This window comes from Cyprinodon tularosa, unplaced genomic scaffold, assembly GCF_016077235.1.
Source record: "Cyprinodon tularosa strain WSP-4 unplaced genomic scaffold, ASM1607723v1 ctg22, whole genome shotgun sequence".
Taxonomy (NCBI): Eukaryota; Metazoa; Chordata; class Actinopteri; order Cyprinodontiformes; family Cyprinodontidae; genus Cyprinodon; species Cyprinodon tularosa.
Window position 1 is genome coordinate 861108 of NW_024038821.1, and position 23302 is coordinate 884409.

Genomic DNA, 23302 nt, shown 5'->3' on the forward strand with positions numbered 1-23302 from the left:
ATTATCTCAGATTTTTGTCAGTTAGCTGTGGTTTGTTCTTTTTCTATAATAGTATTGAATAGAACAAATATCTTACAAATAAAATTCGAAATAATAAGTTTTTAGCTTATTACCAATAATAATGTAAACAATTTCAAAAATAAATTATGAATCACAGTTTTGCTGCTTAAAAGAATATATCAAAAATATAAAATCCACAGCATAATACTGGCCATACCATGTTTAACTATGGGCATAGTGAATTTATGGTTGTGTTGTGTTATTGTTCTGACATATAATGTATGTTAATAATAACAATTTCCTCACATTTGGTTTCATTTAACAGGAGCAGTTTCTTTATCTTGTAAGAAATCTTTTCTTTTAGATCCTTCCTTTATCAATGTCTTTATTTCCCTAGAGGCTACATTGAGTTTTGATTACCCAGATGTTGCAATTTATTAAAATTCATTTATCTTTGCAGCTCCTCCAAACCATGGACCTCTTCCCTTATTAAAATTCTCCTAATGATCTCTGAGTAAGCGCTTAAGGCTTCTAGGAATGTATATGTATTTATACTGAAATTAAACCAGAATCAGAAAATGCTTTGTTGGAAAAGTATTGTTTTACACATTCAAGTAATTTGTTTTGGTGTCGAGGTTCTACATACAGACAAATAAATAAATTAATAAATAATAAATGTCCAAAGAAATTTCATCCTTTGAATAATAAAAAACTTTACCATTTTGATAACTAGACATTCTTGACCTTTTATCTATCACATTAAAATAAAAATAAATATGGACTCTACACATAGATGAATACATTTATGGATGCAATCATCCACATACATACATTAAAGTGCAAATAGTGTGCAACTCCACAGTTATTTTAATAATGATTCTTTTTTTTTTTTTTTATGTTTTAAAGGCAATAACCTGAAGAATAAATATCAATTTAAGATATAGAATTACAACATTCAAACAACTGACAACTTCAAATTGTGTGCTAATGTGATGGGTGCAAAATCAACAGCTAAAGTCAAATATCAAGGTTAAGACAACAACTTTGAAAGGGAACTTAATATTTTTTTGCAAAGGTCATGGAGGTGAAGCACAACATCTAAACTTTCATAGAAGTATGCAATCATAAGAAAAAAAAAATCTTAACTGTCAAAGTATTATTGTAAAGACATTTCTGCTTTCCATTTTGGTCTGCATTTGTTGCCTTAGACAAAAATAAAAAACATATACCACAATGTTGACTCATAGTAATCTTAAACAACAGAGAAGCACTAAGATCGGATTTAAGGAAAATAAGTCATAGTGCCTTCATTTTAGGTTTGAACCAAGATGGAAAAGAGTGAGGGCCATATCCACAAAATATCCCTAATATTCCCAATGTTGTCTAAAATTTTACTCTTCTGGTGTTCCTAGCAGGAAAGACATCCATGGTGTTATAATACATACATACAATTAATTCTTAATTTTGTTCCTTTTTTTTTTTTTTTTCATTCTGCAATGTTTGCCCTGTCCAGCAGATGACGCCCCAGGTAGCCACTTGTTCCCTGTTAGTAAAGCCGGCCCTTTGAATAGGCACGCTCTTTCATTACAGAAAAACACCAAGAAGATATGCAAAAACACTTAAGTCCCGATCTTATACCTTTTTACAAGGTATAACATGGAGAAAACTTAACATTCCTCATTTTACTGATCAAGATTTAAATGCTTCCAACCTACTTAGATGTCTTCTCTATTGTTTAATAAGGAATCGATCTAAGGTGGAAATTCTAAAAAAAAGAACCAGAACTTTTCACAGTTTAACAAAAGGCAGACCATAGCTGCAGAGGCACAACTTTTATCACCTTCAGCAAAAAGTAAAAAAACTGCAGAGAGGAAGAAATGCAGCGTAAATTATATGAAATATGGCACTGTGTTCAAAACGATGTCTAGAGATTTTCTTGCACAATACGAACATAAAAACTGCAGGGGCTTTGATTGTGGTCAATGGAGGGACTCCAACACAGCTTGGACTGAATTAGATGGAAAGAGAGACATATCAGCAGATTGCTACAGTCAAAGCTGTTGTTTGTGTGTGACCACAGTCCCAATCTATGGACCCCACTCCTTTCATATCGAGAGATGAAAGGAAATAATCATCTTTCAGTCCGTTTCTGTACTTTTTAGTATAAATCTTATAACTTTCTACTCCACTATATTACAAGGAAGCTGCTTGTTTCTTGTTCCTTTTTTTTCCAGCTTGGCTTTGTAATCCGCAGTTGCAGTTTTTCTCTCTTGAAATGCAATTTCAACATGAAAGATAGCGGCCCTTAGGACTGAATTTGGACACCACTGTTTTAGAGATTTGCATGGCATTCCACAAATGTGAGAAACTCAGAGCAGATGTTATTCATAGTTCATCATTTTATTAAGGCGTTAGTTGTTGCCATGTGGCCAAGTTGTTCAGATCAGAGTTGCGGATCCTTTGTGACAATAGATTCAAACTTAAACCTCTATTCCATAGTGAAAGTGTATGGAGAATCAATACATTCCTGTTTTCACTTTGGTTTGTTTTCAAATAAGAAATATATATATATATATATATATATATATATATATATATATATATATATATATATATATATATATATATATATATATATATATATATATATATTCTTTATAAAGGGAGTACAATTTGTAGTAGATGGTTCCACGTATCAATACATCAGGTGTTTTCTGAAAGGTTCTATAAAATTTCTCTGAAAGTGATACAGAAAGGTACAGATATTGGGAAAAAAAAAATTTTAAACACTTAAGTATTCAAAAAAGCATGCATTTAAAAGTACTTAAGTATTTTCAAAAATTAGCAATTTGATACTTTCAAATTGAGCAGATGTTTGACTGAGTAATTTTTACTTGTAGTTGAATAAGATTTAACTATGAGCATTAGTACTTTTACTCAAGTACTACTGTCGAGTACTTCACCCAACACTGGTTATAAGTTAATGCAGACTGAAAAAGTATTGTTGTAATTTTTAAATAGCACAGTGAGTGATCAAGGTCTCGATCTGAAGGTGCTTTGACACACTGGAGAGAGTAGATGTAGACTTTGCTAGTTAGTTTGAGTGTTTCCTAATTAAAAATATAAGAGGAATTCTCTGAACTTCAACAGAGATCTAACAGTTTGAGTCTCCTTTTCTCCCTCCTATGAAAACATCCCATCATACTGTGCTTTATCCCTCTTGGCTGGAGCGTAGCTTCAGATGTGGGGTTTCACAGAGCGTACCAGGGGACCGGCGAAACCAGAGACAACAACAACAAATACTGCCTTGTATTTTTAGGTTGTGATTATAATGCTCATTTCACAGTTTAATGCTCTAAGGAAACAAAATAAACTTTGGTGTACAGAGGAACCAGCAAGATCTGGATCGAATCTCTGCTGCTTTCAAATGGCTTTAAAAAAAAACAGCAGAGCTCACGGAAGACTTTCTGAGACTTTCATTAATCCTCATCATTTAAAACAAATGTTTCTCTTTATATTTATAATTAAACTACTTTATCTTATAATCTACAGGCTCACATTTAACAATGCAAATATAGTATTTCTGTTTCCCTGTAGGGATGCAAATTTTTTATAACTCATTCACTGTGAGTTTTTTTCTGTAAAATATAAAGAAAGGACTTGAAGTTAGAGTATTATCTATATTCTGCCAAATACCAGCCTATGTGTGTACCAACTGTTACTATTTGCTGCCATCTGCTGAGTAATTAGAGGTACTGATATGAAATATGCAAATTCTGACAAAAGTATGCTGCCATAAAAGAAGGACTGTGCTAGTTACTGATGCTGTTTTATATCTCCTTTTTTTTCTCAGTATTATTCATATATTATATATTATAAATATATATTTAGTGTCATCAACTTCAATGCATTTTCTTTATCAACACAATCTAGCAGACTAATAACAATAGTATAACTTTATTGATCTCACATTGGAGTAATTTACCTCTGCATTTAACCTATCCCCTTGGGGAGCCGTGGGCTGCCATTGTGAGGCGCCCGGGTAGCAGTGCAGGGTTAAGGGTCTTGCTCAGAAAGTCAGAGTGGCAGTCTGTGGGAGTGGGGCTCGAACTCACAACCTCAGGATTCCAAGGTCTATGCCCTAACCACTAGGCAATCACTCCCCTACTGTGAGATGGAACAAAAAGAGAGATTAAACTTAGTTTTTTAGTAATATAAATAACAATAACGTGTGTTATGCAATCGTATTCCACCTGCTTGGATCCATACTTTGCCAAAACCTTAAATAATGCAATCACAGCATCATTGTTTAGTTTACTAAATACACTTACCTTACCTTAGTGAATTATTTCGAGTGCGAGTAAATTCTGAATATTACAATAACAAGTGGAAGAGTTGATATAACAACATGAAAATATATAGCATATAGATGAACATTCTGATTTTGTTAAACATAAAGGATATTTTGTAGTTAACATATTTTTCCAGATTATCGAAGGGTAAAGCAAGTATGGAATCAATTAATACATCCAACCTTTAAGAAAATACTTAAAGAAGTGTAATGTTTATGATTATGTAGAAAGGTAAGTTCTTTGTTTAATTATTTTTGTTAAAGTAAACCAACTGATTAAGCATCGTTAAAGTGTAATGATTCCACTTTTCCCCATGACTGTAAAAGAAAGATTAGGAATAGAGCCGTCATTGATAAGAGTAATGAGGGGAATGTTTAACCTGTTTATCTCAGCTGATCATAAATATATAAACACATAACATATATTAATGTTTAAATTAATTAAGACATTGTCTGAAAAAATGCAAGTTCCTGAAATATGTTCAAATCTAGTTTAATTTCAGTCAGTTGGGACTCTATAAAGCATCCATTGTTCTTAAATGTTTTATTGCGCTAAAGCGAACAAATGCAAAAGGGTCAGCAATAACGTGGATAATGAATATGTGATGCTCTGCTATTCAGTAAAAATATCTGCAAATATAAAGCATAGTGTAGTGTATATAAACTTACAATCATCACGTTGCAATTTGTTTCCCCTGATCTGAGAAAACAAAATACAGGGAATTTGATTTGAATTCACCAACAACATCTGATTAAGTAGATGTAAGGTTATTAATAAGTAAATAAATAATAAATGTAGACTTAAGCATAACTAATACGTCAAATTAAATGACCCAATAAATTTGCACTTACATTTTTTTATTGCATTGTGTTCTGTTAATATATTAAGCAATATTATCCAAAAGTAAGAGCAAAAATGTTAAGAAACACTTACTTATTTAAATCTAGCATTTTAAAGGGCCATAAAGAGAAAAAACATCTTAGAAAAACAGAAAACTAAGTGTTACTTATAAATATATGCCCTGTTTCTTTTTTATAACCTAATTTTATGGAGGACCAGCTCTACCATATTTAGAAATAAATACAGAAACAAATAAATGCTCAATAAATAAATAAGCATACAATTAATTGCCCCCAAAAATACAATAAATAAATGTAGGTAGAAATTAAGTTATACAGTGAGAAGTAAATGTATATATCTTTTAAATAGCTTCTTTATTTATTAACCTTTTTAATAATTACTTTATTTATGTGCATGTTATATTTTTGTCTGTTTTATTCTTCCTTTGTATTTTTTTTACCCTATTTATTCCTTCCATAATTTTTATTTCTGCCTGTCATTTTTAAATTTCTGTCTGCATTTCTGCCTCATTATGCAAATGAAGGAGTGTGACTTAGAGGCTCAACTTTCTGCTCATTGGTTGGTCAGCATTTTACGTCCAATCTACAGGAGGAGAGGAGAGTCTAAAGTCCAGTCTGAGTCACTGGCCGTTTCTCAATTCAAAAGAACTCGAGTATTATAACATACACATAAATAAATAAGGTAATTTTTACAAAGCTGAATAAATAAAGAAGCTAATTAAGAGATATAGTATATATTTATGCCTCACTGTATAATTTCATTTCTACCTACATTTGATAAAGCTTATAGTTAGAGTGGCTCAGGTTATCCTGAGCTATCTCTATAGTTATGCTGCTATAGGTTTAGACCTCTGGAGGACATAGGGACCCCTTTTTCATCATTCTATCTCTATTCTCCCACTCTGCAGAATCTGTTAGTTCAATCTCTAACATTCTGCTCTCACTGCTTTTTCCTCATAGTAGCTTCGCCTCGTCTGTTCCTGTTTGGCTGTGGCACCATCCTGGAGAGAAATATCAGCTGTGCTGCTGCCATCAACACCTTTGTATATAGATGTTGGAGATCGGCCTGTTTTCCAGTGTAGTCCTGTTTCTCTGAATGTGACTGGCTGGATGTGCTCTCTTCATCCTCTGGCATGGGAGCTGGCTCAGAGCTCGTCTGCCTGGCTGTGTGTTTCCTGGACGGGGCAGCCCCTTATAGCTGCTTCTTGTATCTCTGCTTCTGTCTCCTTGAACCCCAGTCGGCCTCGGCAGATGGCCGCTCACACCGAGCTTGGTTCTGCTTCCTGTTAAAAGGGAGTTTTTCCTCTCCAATGTCGCTACAAGCATGCTTAGTGTGAGGGATTGCATTCGAGTCAATGAGTCGATACAATCAACTGGTTTTCCTTAGAAAAATTTGAATCAGTTTGACTGTATGATCTGGTGAAGTGTAAAGTGCCTTGAGATGACATGAGCTGTGAATTGGCACTATATAAATAAACATAATTTAATTTATTTATTTATTATATTTTTGGGCGCAATTAATTGTATGCTTATTTATTTATTGAGCATTTATTTATTTCTGAATTCATTTTTAAATATGGTAGAGCTGGTCCTCCATATTATTTAAGTCAAATTTACTCATAAATAATGAAGCATTCCGTTCACTCCACGCACTACAAGTCCCATGAAGCATTGCGCGTGTCGCCATAGTAGCGCGAAGTTCGTTTGAGCTTCCGTCCATTATGAACAGCCCGGTTCGCCTCTTCGCCACTTTACCGGCGGCAGAAACCAGGAGTAAAGACAAACAGCAGAGCCTGGAGGCGGCAGTAGTTCGGAGGGAGGGTGTCGGTAAGCCGGTGAGGGAGGTTCAGGTCAGCGGGGTGGCGGAGGTTTCCTGCCCGGCCGACAGAGCAACAGTGCGGGTCAGTGTGAGCAGCAGTAAGGAGTCAGTGAACGAGGTGACCAACAGCATTTCACGAAGACTGGAGTACATTTTACAAACAATCAGGTAAAAAAACAACTAGAAGTTTATGATTGTGCAGTTAGCTGTCCCATTTATATATTTATAAAGCTTCTGTTAACACGGCATAATTCAAGCACCACCATGTTCTCCTATAGATGGTGCGTTCACTGTCACTTTACAAGATAAACTAAAGTATGGAGGACCAACTCTACCATATTTAAAAATAAACACAGAAATAAATAAATGTTCAATAAATAAGCATACAATTAATTGCCCCCCAAAAACAAACAAATAAATGTAGGTAGAAATTAAATTACAGTGATACATAAATGTATATATCTCTTTTAATAAGCTTCTTTATTTATTCATCTGTGTAATAATTACCTTATTTATTTATTGTCTGTTATAATCTTTCATTTCAAGCATATATCTGTGTTATGATGATGATTTTTTTCCACTTTCAGGTAGCAAAATTAAATTCCTAGAAATAAATGTGAAGTTTTGACCAATGAAATATTTTTAGAATAGAAATATGGACCCTAGGAAAACTTTTTGTGTCACCCTTCTAATGTTTGTAATTTTGAAGGTATTTCTGCAGCTGTGTGTTTGAAGTCAAAGAGCTTAGATTGCACAAAGCAAAGATGCTTGATATATAACACTATAATACTCACATTTAATATTATAATAAAAGCTAAAATTTGATTTATTATCCATTTAAACCATTATATAATGAGATATGTCAGGATTAAATGTGCAGGTAAGTAAAAAAGGTTGATGTTTTCTGTCCAGAGGACTTCTAATACCTTTAATTTATACTTTCTTTAGGGGTATTAAAGTTAAGCTGCTGTTTATTTCTTTAGCAAACATAAAGACAACAAACTTTTTTTATGTCACAGTAAAACATTGCAAGGTGCTTTATATTAATGCAGCCCACCATTTATATATTTATAAAGCTTCTGTTAACACAGCATAATTCAAGCACCACCATGTTCTCCTATAGATGGTGCGTTCACTGTCACTTTACAAGATAAACTAAAGTATGAAAGACCAACTCTACCATATTTAAAAATAAACACAGAAATAAATAAATGTTAACTAGATAGTCTAAGGCACATCATTGTTTTTCTGATTAAATCATTTAAATCAATCAGAGGGAGGACTTGTATAACCTTTGAGCTCTTCTGTATTCAGTCTGTGTTTTCTTTCCAGGCAGCATGGAGTCAGAGACGAAGATATTTCAGTGAGACGCTATCTTCACCGAGATGCCGACACCTTTAGCATGGATGCAGAGGTGAGCTGTTTGGACAGTTAACTGGTATTTAACAACATGAGAGCAAACAGCTGGGTGACATGATGGTTTGCAAAATCTTTCACAGATCATAGTGACTTTCTCAGAATTCGAGAAGATGGAGCAGATGTGCAGCATCCTGCTGGACAAGCTGGGTAAGAGCGTCCATGTTGGGGCCCCCCACTTCTTCCACAGTGCTGCATGTCTGAGTCAGCTGAGGTGCTTTAAACGTGGCGTTCAAATGTCCTCCTATTCAAATCAAATGCAGGAGTCCTAAGTTGTGTGTTTGCTTTTTAGGTTGCGTGCGTGTGTATCAGCAGTGGAAAATGCTAAACAGAAAGCCAGCAGGATCAGTCAACTGATGGGGGAAAGCCTGGGATCTCCCCTCCTGGTCAGAGAGGAGGAGACCAAGGAGTGGAGGAGCGAGGAGGAGGAGGCTGCAGGCGGAGAGCACGACCCAACGCCCCCTCTTCCTCACATACCTACAGCCACTGCTTCCTCACACGTCTCCCTTTCCTTCAGCTTCAGAGACAAAAGCAAGAAGAAACTCTAAACATACCATGAACGCACACTTTAAAAACAAAAACACTTTATTGCACAATTTCCATGCTTGGACAGAAGTGTAAATTTTTTTTTTTCCCCAAAGCAGAGACAGTCCTGTAAATGGATTCTTAAAAGTTGATTTCAAGCATTTAGTGGGAATTTTAACAGAAATTTGAAGTTTTTATGGAATTCATTTAAAATGATCATCTGCACAAATTAGAATAAAATAATCTATACCTCCAAAAATAAACATTCTCACACTGAGTCCCCGTGAGGAGAGATTCAGTGTGTATCCCTGATTTACACACCCTGTGGTGTTTAAGTTCAATACTGGCCTTAAGGAAACTTCACCGCCGTCTAAAACATCAGGCTGTGAAGCACATTTATGGAGATAACGCAGTCTCCGTCAGCTGTCCTCAACGTCGTCCTCTGGGAAGAGCTCTCTGAGCCAGTCCTGCATGACGAACCGCTTCCCGTCAAAATGCGTGAAGTAGTTCCCCAGGGTGGGAATATCCGGCTGCAAACATCCAACAGTGAGCTCAGATGTATGTGAATAAAACAAAGACGTGCTGCAACTGGAAGTCCTTACCCTCATTCCTGTGATGCGCTCCAGCTGTGTTTGAGGCAAGTATGCAACCATCAGAGAGGACGGTCCAGACCCGCCAAACAGCACCTTGTAATGCGGCGTCTTCTCTGCCTTTGTGTCCTTTCCTCACAAAAACAAACAGACTTTATTATTAATAATCAACCTTAAGACAGGCATTCATTTTACTCATAGTATTTTTGGTATCACAGAGAGAAGATGTGTAAACTATGGTGGCCGACGGATGCAAACGTGCAGTGAACAAGGAACGAGCTGCAAAAGAATGATGGAAACTTCAAAACATGCAAAACAGAAAACAAATGCAACAGAAACATGCTGCAATTATTGAAAGAAACTGATAGAAATAGTAAAAAAAAAGCAAACTTGCGCCACAAAACGGAAGTGCTCCAGACCCACTAGAGGGAGTCAAAGATAGAGCAAAGCATATCAGACCAGAGTGTTCCTGATATTATGTATAAATCCACTTTTATTCTTTAATGCTGTTAGACTGTTTTAAAAAAAACTGAAAAGAAAAACTCTCCTTTCTTCCAACTTTCGTTTGTTTTTGTTTTAAATCCTGTGTTAAGGGAAACAGCTGTTCCAACCATTGCATTTCCAAATTTTCCCGAGTGGTGCCCGACTTTACATGAGGGAATAAAGTGAATGTGATTGGTCGATTATCAAGGGGGCGGGATTGTTGTGGCGGACGGTTCGCTGGGACACTGGGATGGAACTCAATGGTAAAGTAAATGATTCTTATTTCAAACGTTGCGTATATTAGCTGCGACATATGAATCAAGATGCTATGACCAAAAAACATTTGATTGACAGATGACCGGAGATATATATATGCCGAATTTAGGTGTTCAGGCTGACGTATAACTAAGGCTACGTTCACACTGCAGCCTGAAGTGACCCAATTCCGATTTTTTGCCCATATGTGACCTGTATCAGATCTTTTTATGACAGTCTGAACGACACAGATCGGATTTTTTCAAATGCGACCCAGGCCACTTGGATATGTGGTCCTGAATCCGATACGTATCTGATCTTTTCAAATGCGACCTGTGTCTGTACGGCCAGGTCGCATTCATCCGACCTACACGTCATTGATACTTGACAAATGTTACTAAACGTTACTAATCTGCGTCCTACTAAGCGGAGGCGGGAAAAACTAACAACCATTGCGGAAGATAACACAGAGAGCAGTCAATGGAGAGAAAGTGAGGTTGCTGACTTACCCCAGGCTCACACCGACTCCGGTCTTACCGTTGCGGTGCGGTGGGTGCGGCGCCGCAGTGATTCCAAGTCATTAAAAAGACGTAAACCTCTCTCACCGGCTGCTGAGCTGTCCGGCTGCGGTTACCGAGACACTCCGTCGCTGCAGAAAATTCCGCAAGAAAGCTATCCTTGCGGCGTGCCGGAGCCCTCCGCAACAAGCTCTCGCAAAAATCCTTTATTTGGGCCGTGTTATCGCGTGAAGTTACGTGAACTCAAGTGAACTTCTGTTAAATCTCCGGACCTGTTGCCGGAGCCGCAGAGCCGCACCGCACCGTAGTCAAAAGGGCGGTGTGAGAGGGGGTGTGCGGGAGTTGGGGTCTCCGTCAGCTCGGTAACCGCACCGGAGCCAGTGTGAGCAAGGGGTTAATTCATATTTGGGAGATAGCTCGATTCAGATCAAACTCGAAGGGTCTTACCGGAACCTGGCTCTCTTTCTTTTTGATCTTCTTAAAAAGATTTCGTTCGTAATGTGCCTGCTCCTGTTGGAGAAGAACTTAAAGAACGCAATATACGCTGCGGTATTACGAGTCATGTTTACTTCCGCAAACACTGAGGACGCTTGCTACATGTGACGTCATCGCGTCCTCGAGTGCGCATGCGGGACACTTCAGTTGAACGCTTTCAGTTCACACAGTAGATCACATACAAGTCGCATATACTTGGAAGTGTGAACGGACACGCAAAAAAATCCGATTTCACAAAAAAAATCGGAATTGAGCATTAAGGCCTGCAGTGTGAACGTAGCCTAACTGGCCTGCATAAGATAACGGAAAAAAAACACTGATCTTAAAGACAGATTTTTTTTTTTTTTACCGTATATATAATTTTTCTAACTTTTGGGACACTATCCTCTGATAAAGAATACATTTATATACATGTTTAAGCCAGAATTATTTGACATTTAAATAGGACTTCCCCAACGACTTTGGTCTGGAGCTATTTTGTGGTGTGAGTTTGCTGCTGTTTTTACGGTTTGCATCATTTTCTTTCTCTGAGTGCAGCATTTTGTTTTTCCTTGCAGTATTTTGTTTCTTCTTTTTTTTTTGCTAACATATTTAGGAGTTTGCATCCCTCATATTTTTGCAGGTCGTTCTTCGTTTACTGTGCCTTTGCACCTGCCGGCCACTGTGTTAAACAGCTTTAGTCTGAGGTTTAACATCCATCTTTATCAGAGCTGCTCCTAAATGTGCCCAATCCCTCCAATCATTCCGGTTTAACAGCTAAGGAAACAGGTTCATGGGTACCAACCTCAGAGTTAGAGTACATTTTGTCCACCCACTCCTTAGGGGCTCGCAGCTCCGGGTCCCAGCTCACAACCACTCCAATCATGTGGCCCCTCCTCTCCATCACCACCTCCCCTACCCGCAGAAACACAAACGGGGGGCGAGGGCTGCGCACTGCTTTGGAGGCTGCAGAGATAAAAAGGTGTGCTTGTTTTTAAAGCATTTTTTAGGGGACAGCTCAATCAAATCAATTCATCCAATTAGAGGGAACACAATGAATCATTGCATCACTGGATCAGAAGAAACAGTCCAGATATGGCCATTCCTTAACCTCAGGACTACAGCACATCATTACAGAAGTGAAATGATTAACAGGACAGTTGTAATTTATTTTAAAAGCTAGAGAAGCAGGGGTTGCAGTGGGTAGCACAGGTTGCGGGTTCGATTCCCGGTCCGGGGTCTTTCTGCATGGAGTTTGCATGTTCTCCCTGAGCATTCATGGGTTCTCTCCAGGTACTCCGGCTTCCTCCCAGTCCAAAAGCTCGACTGTTAGGTTAATTGGCTTCTATAAGTTCTAGGTGTGAGTGTGTGCGTGAGTGGTTGTTTGTTTCTGTGTTGCCCTGTGATGGACTGGCGACCTGTCCAGGGTGTGCCCCGCCTCTCGCCCGTAGACAGCTGGAGATAGGCACCAGCACCCCTTGCCACCCCACTTGGGATTAAGCGTGTCAGAAAATGGATGGATGAAGTTAGAGAAGCAAGTAGGAAACTTGGAAAAGTACAAACCTCCAAAGAATCCCTGGTCATTATCAAATATCATAGTCTCTACTGGTGGAGACACTGGTTCACCTTCTTGTCCCAAACCAATCAGAGACCTACAGGGAGTCAGAATATTTTTTTGAGTGAAGCTGACATATTTATTTGGAACATTTATTTCTGAAATTAAGTTTCAAGATTAAATTTCACTCACTTCACTTTGGAAAATTGCTGGTTGGTCCAGTCAGCCCAAGCTGTAGCGTTAAGGAATGAAGTTCTCCACTGGTTCCATATGCGAAGCAACCTGACATCATCATCATGTCTCATTATTACAGCCGTCATTACATTATTAGAGGTGGTTTTAGAGCAGGAGCCTTACCGCGTGGTTGCGTGGTAGCGCTGCGTGGCCGTGGAGCCGCACCAGCGGGAGATGAAGTACTGCGCGGGCAGAGCGGAGAGCAGCAGGCAGAGCTGCAGCGCTGCGGCGGCGCTCATCTGGGGCATGGCCGCAGCTGGAGGCGCTCCTTTAAAAGCGTAACTTTATTTCATTTAGATAATACTCATTGAGGCGTATGGTTGGTAAAAATGTCGCTGTTTTCCTAATTGGAAATTAAAATTATATTTCGGCCGAGTTGCGCATTAATAATAGTTATTTTTCTCACCTGTTTCTCTGAAATCCAACCTTTCCTCCTGCTATCTGCTCAACATTATGTCGCGGAAGGTTGGTTGCGGCTGGAAAAAACAAAGTTTCACTTCTGTTTTATTTACATAAACGTCAACACATGCCGGCGCCACCTGTGTATTTATTACAGTATTTAAAAAAACTTCCCAAAACAGGTGCTCTGCCCAATCAGGGCGGCCCACGGAGGAGTTAATGGACCTTTAGCGGCCCGCCACGTCAGGGAGAGCCCGGCTCAGGGAACCTGCAGCTGCGCTTTGGCGACGCTAGGGGGCACTGTTCTGCAAAACTGCTTCATGCGCACATCCCAATCAAACTTTTTAGTATCAGTTGCAATGTCAGTAATTTAAAAAAAAAAGGCACTGTAGCCTAGTGATATATTCCAAGCATGTATTTACATGATTTTGCTAAGCATGACTAAATTCTATGACAACCCAAAACCCAGTTTCTAACTCATTCCCTAAACTATTATTGAATAGCCTGTGGATTTGAGACAATCACAACCTCTACAAAAACTGTTAATGAAGCAGATTACCTGCAGAATATACAGGTCCTTCTCAAAATATTAGCATATTGTTATAAAGTTCAATATTTTTTTCCATAATGTAATGACAAAACTTGAACATTCATATATTTTTGATTAATTGCACACTAACTGAAATATTTCAGTTCTTTTATTGTTTTAATACGGATGATTTTGGCATACAGCTCATGAAACCCCAAATTCCTATCTCACAAAATTAGCATATAATGAAAAAGGTCTCTAAGCGAGCTATGCACCTGATCATCTGAATCAACAAATTAACTCAAACACCTGCAAAAGATTCCCGAGGCCTTTAAAACTCCCAGCCTGGTTCATAACTTTAACCCCAATCATGGGTCAGACTGCCGACCTGACTGCTGTCCAGAAGGCCATCATTGACAACCTGAAGCAAGAGGGTCTGACACAGAAAGATATTTCTGAACAAATAGGCTGTTCCTAGAGTGCTGCATCAAGGCACCTCAGTGGGAAGGAAAAAGTCTGGCAGATTTCGTTTTTCAGCACAACCTGGCACCTGCTCACAGTGCCAAAACCACTGGTAAATGGTTCACTGACCATGGTATCACTGTGCTCAATTGGCCTGCCTACTCTCCTGACCTGAACCCCATAGAGAATCTGTAGGATATTGTGAAGAGAAAGTTGAGAGACACAAACCCAACAGTCTGGATGAGCTAAAGGCCGCTATGGAATCATGCTGGATCTCCATAACACCTCAGCAGTGCCACAGGCTGATTTCCTTCATGCCACGCCGCATTGAAGCAGTCATTTCTACAAAAGGATTCCCCACCAAGTATGAAGTGCATAACTGTACATAATTATTTCAAGGTTTCCTTCTTTAGTATTAAGAACACTTTTCTTTTATTGGTCATTGAAATATGCTACTTTTGTGAGATAGGAAATTTGGGTTTTCATGAGCTGTATGCCAAAATCATCCGTATTAAGACAATAAAAGACCTGAAATATTTCAGTTAGTGTGCAATGAATCTAAAATATACGATGTTTAAATTTTATGATTACATTACAAAAAATAATGAACTTTATCACAATATCCTAATATTTTGAGAAGGACCTCTATGTGTAGACGTTGAAATTTAAGTTGACAAAGAGTGAGAAAGATAAAAATAAAATAAAATACAGGAATAACTGCAGTATCAAAAGGTTTGTTTAAAAAAAAACAAAAAAGGGATTTCAAGAGCTTGGCAAAGATTCAAGAGGTGATGTCTAATGCACTCTAATGGACAGTACATTGCTCAGTGCTGTAAACTCCTTTTAGGTAAAATCACAATTTGCAATTTATTTGCAAATAAAGGCCCAAAAGCCTGGAGGGATATTTTTGATGGCAAGTTTGATGAAGATGCTGATTTTATTTCCCTACTGTCAAGCATGGCAGTGGGAAGATAATGTTTTGGGATATTTAGTATTTATAAATAATTTATCAAGGATAGGCAACCTGATCAGCGTAAAACAAATTAAAATATAAAAACAGAAACTTGGTCATAGGGAATTATTGTGTTTCAGCACAACAATGACTCGAAACACAGCTAAAAATGACCTATATAGGCTTAAAAAAAATCTGATTATATTGAGTCATAAATGACAGAAGGTAAATATGGAAACACAACTGTTTATTTACTTAAAATATTGGTATGAACTAACAGGACAGTAGTACTCCCCTACACATACATTCTAGCTTTATGCTTTTTTTTGCATCACTTCCTTTATATAAAAAAGTATCCAAACTAACAAAGACAACTTCATCAATAGATTCACATAAAAGAGACCCCCCCCCTCCCTTTTTTAATCTCCCTCTGCTCCATAAAACCTCAAACTTAGAACATCTCAACTCTTCCTGGTGGCTCTCATGCAACTTCACACACTCACACACACACACCCACACTCTGACCACACCGATGCTTCAGGCAGGCGCCACAAGAAGCACTCCTCTGCCACACATCTACGGAGGCTCATTGAGTACATGCAGGTTCTCATGGAACCACGTTAGTGATTTTAAAAGAAAACCCTAAGAAATTAGATCATGTTATCTGTGACTGAAAGAAGTATCCCTTTCCATATTTATTTTTATTTAGGATATATAGAGAGCTGTGAAGGTATGGCCTGCCATCAGTTAACCCCATATCTCATATCCTGATTTACTAACCCAGGATTCTTTACCATGTGTATTGGCACCCCTGGTACAGATGCATGTGAAGCTTTAAACAGGTTTAGCTTTCATTGCAGGAGTTTAATCTCACACAGAACAATTCAAAAATACATCTGTTGATTTGCATTCATTTTTTTAGCAAGAAAAACTTCTTGTTCAGAAAATAAGTAACAGCTTTCGTTCCTGGTTTCTGATAATGACAGCCACGTTAATTCGGATTATAGCCACAATATAAAATGCTAAAAAAAACTACGAGGATGATAACTGGAGCGATGCGCTTTGGTCAGAGCAGCCTATGATGGAGCATTTAAGCTTCATTTTAGGTGAATTTTGGTGTGAATCGTAGGTCCACTGTGAGGTAACCTTTTCTCTGAGCAGTAGTGGAGGATCTGTAATGCTGTGGGCTTTATGATCAGGCAGACCATGGAAACCTTGGAGTGCACGCAAATACAAGGACATTTTAAAATAAAAATCAAGTGGCAGGAGACAGAAAACTAACAGTGTGAGATTATGCTTCTACAATATTTAAGTAGTAGGGATTTTTTTTACCAATAAACAACTGATGTTTATAAATCGATCTGCTGTGCTAACATACATTCAGAATAAAAATAATCGGTTTTATGAGCACATAATGTGTATGTAAAATTATGGAATAGATAAAAGCCATGAACAAACATTTAAAGCTAACTAAATCTTCTACTAAAAATAAATATTTTTATGGTTTAAGATTTCATCTTTAAATCATAGAACATTTTTTTTTCCCATTTTGAGAAAAAGAAAGTCACTATTTTTGACAATTTTACATTTAAAATAAACTTTGTATTATTATCAACAATTAAAAATGTAACCGTATCCTCAAGTACATGTGTGGCAGAGCATAGAGCATCATTCTATCTCCATCGATACGTCGTGTAGTTATGGCAGGGAGACGGAGAGGACAGGGAACACATCAATCATAAATGAACATCAACAGTGGAGACAATAGAAGCCGGTTAGAAAACACATTCAAAAGCCATGTTGTAAAACTTCAGTGCCCACAGACAGAATTTGGCATTGGAAAAACCAATGTTATAAACAATGACAAACAGGATATATGTAGAGTAATATGTGAGCTATGAGATGAACCAGGTGTGTATAGATGCTGGCGTCCATCCGGTCCCACGGCATGCAATGAAACTTGCAGATTTGGGCTTTTGCTCGCTCTGCTGGGGGAGAGAAAACATACCAGGAAGGGATGCATCTTTATAAACTCAGTAACCAGAATTCTTCTCTCTATAAACCCAGAGTCCAGTTCTCTGCACGGAGCCATTAGCAGAACCAGAATATCCAAGCATAAAATAAAAAAAAGCCCCATAAGGAAAAAAAACGGAGGACTCCATATGCCAGAGTAGCAAAGGCACACTATCAGAAAGGTGAAGTTGTTTTCCGTCATATACAGTTCGATCCGATTTCAAAGCCCCCAACCCTCCCTTCCAACTTATGAGAAAGTGCTAGAACATGCGAGACAAGTTTGCATGTGAAATGTTCACCTTAGAAGCATCAAAAAATTCTTGAAAAGCTTATTTTAGAAATACAAACAGTTACTATCTAAAACTGCATTGTGGCAAGTGTATCTCAAAGCTAGCTCCCACTCTCTGTACCTGTGTATGAACAGACGACTGGGTTGGTTATAGAACGACACACCAACATGAACTCAACAGGTCTAAAACAACAGGTTCATTCTTCTCAGCTGCTATAAGCAAGTTTGTCTGAAAGGTTTTGCGATGATCAAACTGTATATGCCACTGTTTGTCGGCTCTGAGTAAAGCCTGCGCTCACTTATGTTATAAACACACACACACACACACGCCTCTCTTTCTGTTGCACATAGGTTACCAGTCAGATGTTTACATCCAAGCAGCAGAGGACTGATGGGGTGTTTCATGAAGCATTTAGTCAACACTCCCATTATAAAAAAAAAATTAAAAAAACAAGATTTGGAAACATTATTGTAGATTTTCAGAAATTATACATTTAAGTTTAAATGTGTTCGATTACATTGAGAGACAGGCCGTTTGGAGCCATCAGTTAGCTTCTGGTATAAACGTCTAAATGTTTGCATTTCCTGCAGCTTTGAAGGAGAGTTTGTTAACATTTCCTGAAGCCTGTTCCATCCAGCTTTAGGTTGTGTTTGGGTAATTTTCCTCTTCTGGAGCAGCAACTGTTCTTTTGCTACTGTAACTACTGATTAGAGGAAGTCTGTCCCTCAGCATGATCCTGCTGCGACTGTGCTTAACATGTTGTCTAACAGTTCATTTCTTTGATTCTGTCTGTGATATGTTCTAAAGGCGTTTGGCTTATTCCTGTAGCTTAAAATCTCTGATGTTGAAGCTGCTGGTTTAGCTTTTTAATTTTGAATCTGAGCTCAAACTGCTGTCAGGGAACAGATTTCAGGCACCGTTAAACAGGTGCAAACAGGACAATAAACCCAAACGCATCAGAAACGGTTCGGAGTGAGTAAATTAAGCTAACATTAACTTTCTGCAATGTCCTCGGCTAAAATGCCATCAAAGTTTGATGGACTATGAAAAAGAGTCATGTCTGGGGCAGGAAACATAACATTTCAATAAAATACCAAATCTACTAAGAGTTAAGCCACATGGTTGCTGATAGCTACAAAAAGGTTGCAGAGGATTAGCTATCCAGGCTCTGTTTATTAAAACATCATATAGGCTGTGTCCGAACGTTCGCCCTAACCCCTAGATCCCTCAATATCTATACAGAGTGTGGACTATATAGTGGACTTATAGTGAACTCAGGGAACTCACCATTCGGACAGATGATCAATACTTTTCGCTCTCCGTTGGTCACGTGACTCTGCCTCCCCACACGGTGGCTGCGCCATCTTTGTTTTGTCGCCACTGTCGGGTAGTGACAGCCATAGGCGCTGCTTTGACAACAAATCCCATGATGCTCGATATATCTGCTCGTTTTGTGACTAACGATGATCCCTACTTTTCAAGGTGCATTGTGGGAAATTTCGAGTCCACTACTTTTTCATCCGCTAGACATTTGGACACTTCTCTAAAATGGCGTAACCACTATATAGAGCCCTATATAGTGGTTAGGGTGGACATTCGGACACAGTCAGAGTTTATGTAAACATTAGCATCTTAACCTCAGCAGACCAGGTTCTTGAAAATAAAATTAATCTTAGCTTATTATTTCTCATCAAATGCTTCATAAAAAGCCCCAAACTAAAATCCCATCATGCCAGAGATGATCATCTGCAAACATATGACTGAAACTTGCAAAAGCCAAAGAAGGCAAGTTTTTTGACAAATGTGCACAAGTAGAGGCCTAGCACATGCATGCACGCACCCACACACCTTACAGTACATGTAAAGGCACAAGGTATTGCTAATGCAGAGGACGCATTCAGACATGATATAAAGACACATGATTAACTCCTTTCACTCATGCATCGTATTTAACCCCCTCACAGTAAAAACAGCTTTCAGGAAGAAGTGGCTTCCTCTTTCTGATTAACATGCAGAAAACGAAAATTAACAACACAAGAACAGAATGTACCGGTGTACAGTACCGACAGAGGTACGCCTTTTGGTATTTTAGCACTGACAGACACGCCCAGCTCGGCCTATGAGTAAGACTTCCAAATCAAAGGGACAAACATGTGATGTTTGAGAAAAAGTAAAGAAGAGGTTTTAGAAAAAAAAGGGACAGGATAAAGTTTTGGGGGAGAATCGGGGGTCTTAGGCCAGTTGTCTATGCAGGTCTGACCCGATTACTTTTGGCCCAATCTGACTCCAAACTGTGTTTAAGGTCAGGCAGAGGAGAGGTTCGCCGGACAAAGGGAGAAACACCGCCTTCATAGACACAGATTCTGTGCTCCTGTGGGATCCAACATGGATCAATAGAATAGGAGGTGTGGGAGGATACAAACATGCAGCTCTGAAGTGCTTAGTGGGCGGAGAGTAAAGTAGGGTCAACGGCGGGAAGGGCGACGGGCTGTTAGCCTCCGTTCCATCCACCTGGAAATCTCTCAGCCCTCTGAGCACTCCAGCTGGTGCACAAGTTCTTTACCAGCCTATGAGATTGGCTTTGGCCTTTTCTGTCAGTTTGCGGACGCGCCCCTTTGAGGATGTCCCAAAGGTGATTGAGGAGTCCTCAAACAGCAACTGCCTCTGCTCCTCCTCAGAGTCCTCCTCCATGTACCAGGCTGACCGTCGTCCATGGTTGCGTGTGCGCATGGCCCCCATTGTCCCCTCTGCTTCCTCCTCCTTTGGAGAATCTTTCTGACTGGATCGCTGAGAGGCAGTGTGAGGATGAGGCGTGGCCTCCTCGTTTGTTCTCCTGCTGCTCCTTCTCAGTGGAGAGGGTTCAGGGGACTCCGCAGGAGGAGTCGACTCCATAGTTTTTACTAACCGGGGTCGGCCTCTTCGTCTAGGTGTCGAAGCCATGCCGGACTCAGAAGGTGCTGAGGTTTCTGGGGCGGAAGAAGCTCCGCCTTCGTCCCCGGTGGAGTGGTCCAACTCGTCATCAGGAGTGGTGCTCCTACGACTCCCGCTCCGTCTCATCTCCTCCTGGTCCTTCTTGCCCTTTCTGTCCTTCTTTTTGCCAGGTGGGCGACCTCGGGGTCTTGAGGGGCTGGCCGGAGTTGGGACTTCTGGAGGACTCACCGGTGAGTCCCTTCTGGACCTCCGTCCCCTTCTTCCCACGCCGAGGGTCATGTGACTGCTGTGACCGTTCAGATGGGCCGTGATTTGAGTTGAAGGGCTGGAAGGGGAACCTTAAGTAGAAAAAGAACAACAGGAGAATGTTTATTGTTTGTTCTGCGAGTTCAGTTTTAAACCAAAGCTTTGGTTGCGACCACTAACCAGGCGTGTGTCGCACTGGCGTCCTGAGTTTCCGACGAGTGCTGCCGCTGCTACTCTCTGCTGGTGGAGGGGGTGTAACCTTTTCAGGGACTGGTGGAGTTGAAGCCCGTACAGAATTATGAGTCCGTAGCGAGCGAGAAGATTCTAACAACAAACAGGAGATACAACAGAGAGGCTATTAGCCTGTTGACCAAATCAATCGAAAGTCTGAAGACTTGGAGTAGAACAGAGGTCTTCATCACGGGGATAATTTAATCTCACCTCCTGTGTTTGGTGTGCTGTTGGTGAGATTATTTGAAGGAGGAGGTGAGGAGTGCGCAATGTGGCGTGCAGAACTACGTGTCCGCCCTGGAGCTGGGGTGTCCACTTTACCGTTGACCAGCTGAGGCGTCTGTTTCACAGGGACGTTTTGTCTGAGTGACGGCGGCCGTGAAGGAGCTGGTGATGGCTCCCTCTTAGCCGTCACCCTGGAAGATACCCGTCTCTTCCTCTCCGGGCTACAAGCAAATAAACAGGGAGAGTGAGGGCTGTCTTTGTTTTGATCTGTAACAATTCAAGACAATTTTTACCTGGATGCATTGCTACTTGTGGGCGACTCGCTTCTCCGTCTCTTTGCCGTGTGCCGCGTTTGTCTGTCTGCAGTGTGTCGTGTCTGCCTGTCTGTCCCCCGCCTCGTCAGTTTATCCGTCATGCCGTGGATTGCTTTGTAATCCGACAGGATGGCGCTGATATGCTCTTCAAACAGCGCTGAAAGCCTCAGACTCATGCTGTATATCTGCAAAACATGAGAAACAACCGAAATTTAATCATAGAAAAAAAAAAAAAAAAAAGCTTGGGTTAGATCTAGTCTTCTGCAAATGATTCTCACCCTTGACTTTTTACTGGGTGTGTAAGCCTTGGAATTGCTGAAAATCAGCCGGACATCCTTGGATAGCTCAATAGGAGAGTGGTAGTTTCCCCCTGTCAGCTTTTTTAAAACTGTCCCAAAGTCCATTGGAGAGTCAACTATTTGCAGGTAGTCCTTATAGATGGAAACATACGGGAAAGAACAAAGGTGATCAGAATAATCTGCAGCAGTGGTGAAGCAGCAGGAAGTGTTGGTTCCTCATATGAGGAGGTTTTGTACCGTATATTCTTGCAGGTCAACAGGTTCTCTAAAGGGCTCAGAATCCTCACACTGAAAGATGAGGTCTAGCAGCTCCTTGCAGCGTCCTTTCCAGGCATGAGGATCGTAAGAACGAGGCCGTGTCCGTAGCTTGCGCTGCATGGGTTGACGGCCCTAAACAGGAAATTTAAAGTAAAGAGCAAACCCTGCATCCGTCCCTTCTTATTTATCTTTTATTTCTCCCTCATGAACAGCCAGCACTGGTTAATGGAGATCTATCAGCTATTAGCCATGTTACCTTATGATTTCGGGTTGATGTTCCTGGGGTGTTAATATCTTCGTCATCATCCTCATCATCCTATACAGGGAAAAAATAATAAAGGGCCCATTATAACTTACATTTTCCTTCCTCATATTTTCAAGAGTGACATTGGTTTTCATATAATTAATTGTCATTACTTCAAAAAAGCCTCAGGTCCTCATATCCAATTAATTGTCTTTAAAACAGAAAAAAGTATCTGGAGGAGGACGTTGATATTTTGATATAATACCCTGTATTTTGTTTCTGGTATGATTGTGATGTAGTAATGCATAGTAATACATATGAATAAACCGCATTATGTCTGGATCTAAACCCTCCCTTGTAGCTCTAGCTTCATGTTCCGGCTTCTATTCCTGCTGTATGTTTAACATCTGGCTTAGTCTCCAGTCCCCTGAAGTTCTCTCTAAATGGTTTACCAGCTCCCCTGTCTCTGCAAGTGGAAAACATCCCCACAGCATGATGCCGCCACCAACATATATAAGCGTGGAGATATTTTCTGAGTTGTAAGCATTTTGAATTGGTCTAAGCTACCCACATCAACAGGACTCCTTATGGATTTCTTTGACAATCACTTTTTTTCCTGCAACTCCTTCATGACAGTGAAACTTTTGGAGTGCCCCACTAATATTTGTACATCAAACACTGACAAATGCTGTCTCTCTGATCCATCCCCAGATAAACCTCACCATAACTCCCCCTTTCAACCTGTCGCCTGTGTTGTTCCATCTTCACTGAGCAATTTGTCTACTTAGAAACCCCTCAGGACTTCATACAACATTCGCATTTGGTTAT

The 23302-nt window shown here is 39.6% G+C and overlaps 3 protein-coding genes across 4 annotated transcripts in view; 1 reads left to right on the forward strand and 2 right to left on the reverse strand.

Annotated features, from left to right (window-relative positions):
• The first annotated feature begins 6897 nt into the window (after window positions 1–6897).
• Window positions 6898–9008, forward strand: irak1bp1 (interleukin-1 receptor-associated kinase 1 binding protein 1). Its single transcript, XM_038286014.1, has 4 exons — window positions 6898–7199; window positions 8364–8445; window positions 8531–8661; window positions 8740–9008. The coding sequence occupies exons 1-4, from the start codon at window positions 6934–6936 to the stop codon at window positions 8993–8995; spliced, it is 735 nt and encodes a 244-aa protein (XP_038141942.1). The 5' UTR covers window positions 6898–6933; the 3' UTR covers window positions 8996–9008.
• Window positions 9009–9014: 6 nt separating this feature from the next.
• Window positions 9015–13779, reverse strand: si:dkey-261l7.2. Its single transcript, XM_038286016.1, has 7 exons — window positions 13488–13779; window positions 13205–13349; window positions 13040–13129; window positions 12856–12944; window positions 12098–12258; window positions 9575–9691; window positions 9015–9502 (listed from the first exon to the last, which is right to left on the reverse strand). Exons 2-7 carry the CDS (start codon window positions 13327–13329, stop codon window positions 9392–9394), a joined length of 693 nt encoding a protein of 230 aa, XP_038141944.1. The 5' UTR covers window positions 13330–13349; window positions 13488–13779; the 3' UTR covers window positions 9015–9391.
• A 1874-nt stretch (window positions 13780–15653) lies between these two features.
• LOC119784171 (pleckstrin homology domain interacting protein) overlaps window positions 15654–23302 on the reverse strand; it is a 54775-nt gene continuing 47126 nt past the window's right edge. For both annotated transcript variants that reach the window (XM_038286109.1, XM_038286108.1), the window contains exons 34-40: window positions 22487–22546; window positions 22210–22362; window positions 21952–22104; window positions 21653–21858; window positions 21345–21580; window positions 21084–21227; window positions 15654–20995 (exon numbers count right to left, since the gene is read on the reverse strand). In XM_038286109.1, coding sequence (XP_038142037.1) covers window positions 20286–20995; window positions 21084–21227; window positions 21345–21580; window positions 21653–21858; window positions 21952–22104; window positions 22210–22362; window positions 22487–22546 — 1662 coding nt within the window. In that variant the 3' untranslated portion in view covers window positions 15654–20285. The remainder of the gene's footprint in view (window positions 20996–21083; window positions 21228–21344; window positions 21581–21652; window positions 21859–21951; window positions 22105–22209; window positions 22363–22486; window positions 22547–23302) is intronic.

Coding starts and splice junctions, on each gene's coding strand:
- irak1bp1 (XM_038286014.1), top strand. CDS start 6,934: ATGAACAGCCCGGTTCGCCTCTTCGCCACTTTACCGGCGGCAGAAACC. Junction 7,200..8,363: donor TACATTTTACAAACAATCAG/GTAAAAAAACAA, acceptor TTTTCTTTCCAG/GCAGCATGGAGTCAGAGACG. Junction 8,662..8,739: donor GCATGTCTGAGTCAGCTGAG/GTGCTTTAAACG, acceptor TTTGCTTTTTAG/GTTGCGTGCGTGTGTATCAG.
- si:dkey-261l7.2 (XM_038286016.1), bottom strand. CDS start 13,329: ATGCCCCAGATGAGCGCCGCCGCAGCGCTGCAGCTCTGCCTGCTGCTC. Junction 12,259..12,855: donor TGACCAGGGATTCTTTGGAG/GTTTGTACTTTT, acceptor TTATCTCTGCAG/CCTCCAAAGCAGTGCGCAGC. Junction 9,692..12,097: donor AAATGTACTCTAACTCTGAG/GTTGGTACCCAT, acceptor TTGTGAGGAAAG/GACACAAAGGCAGAGAAGAC.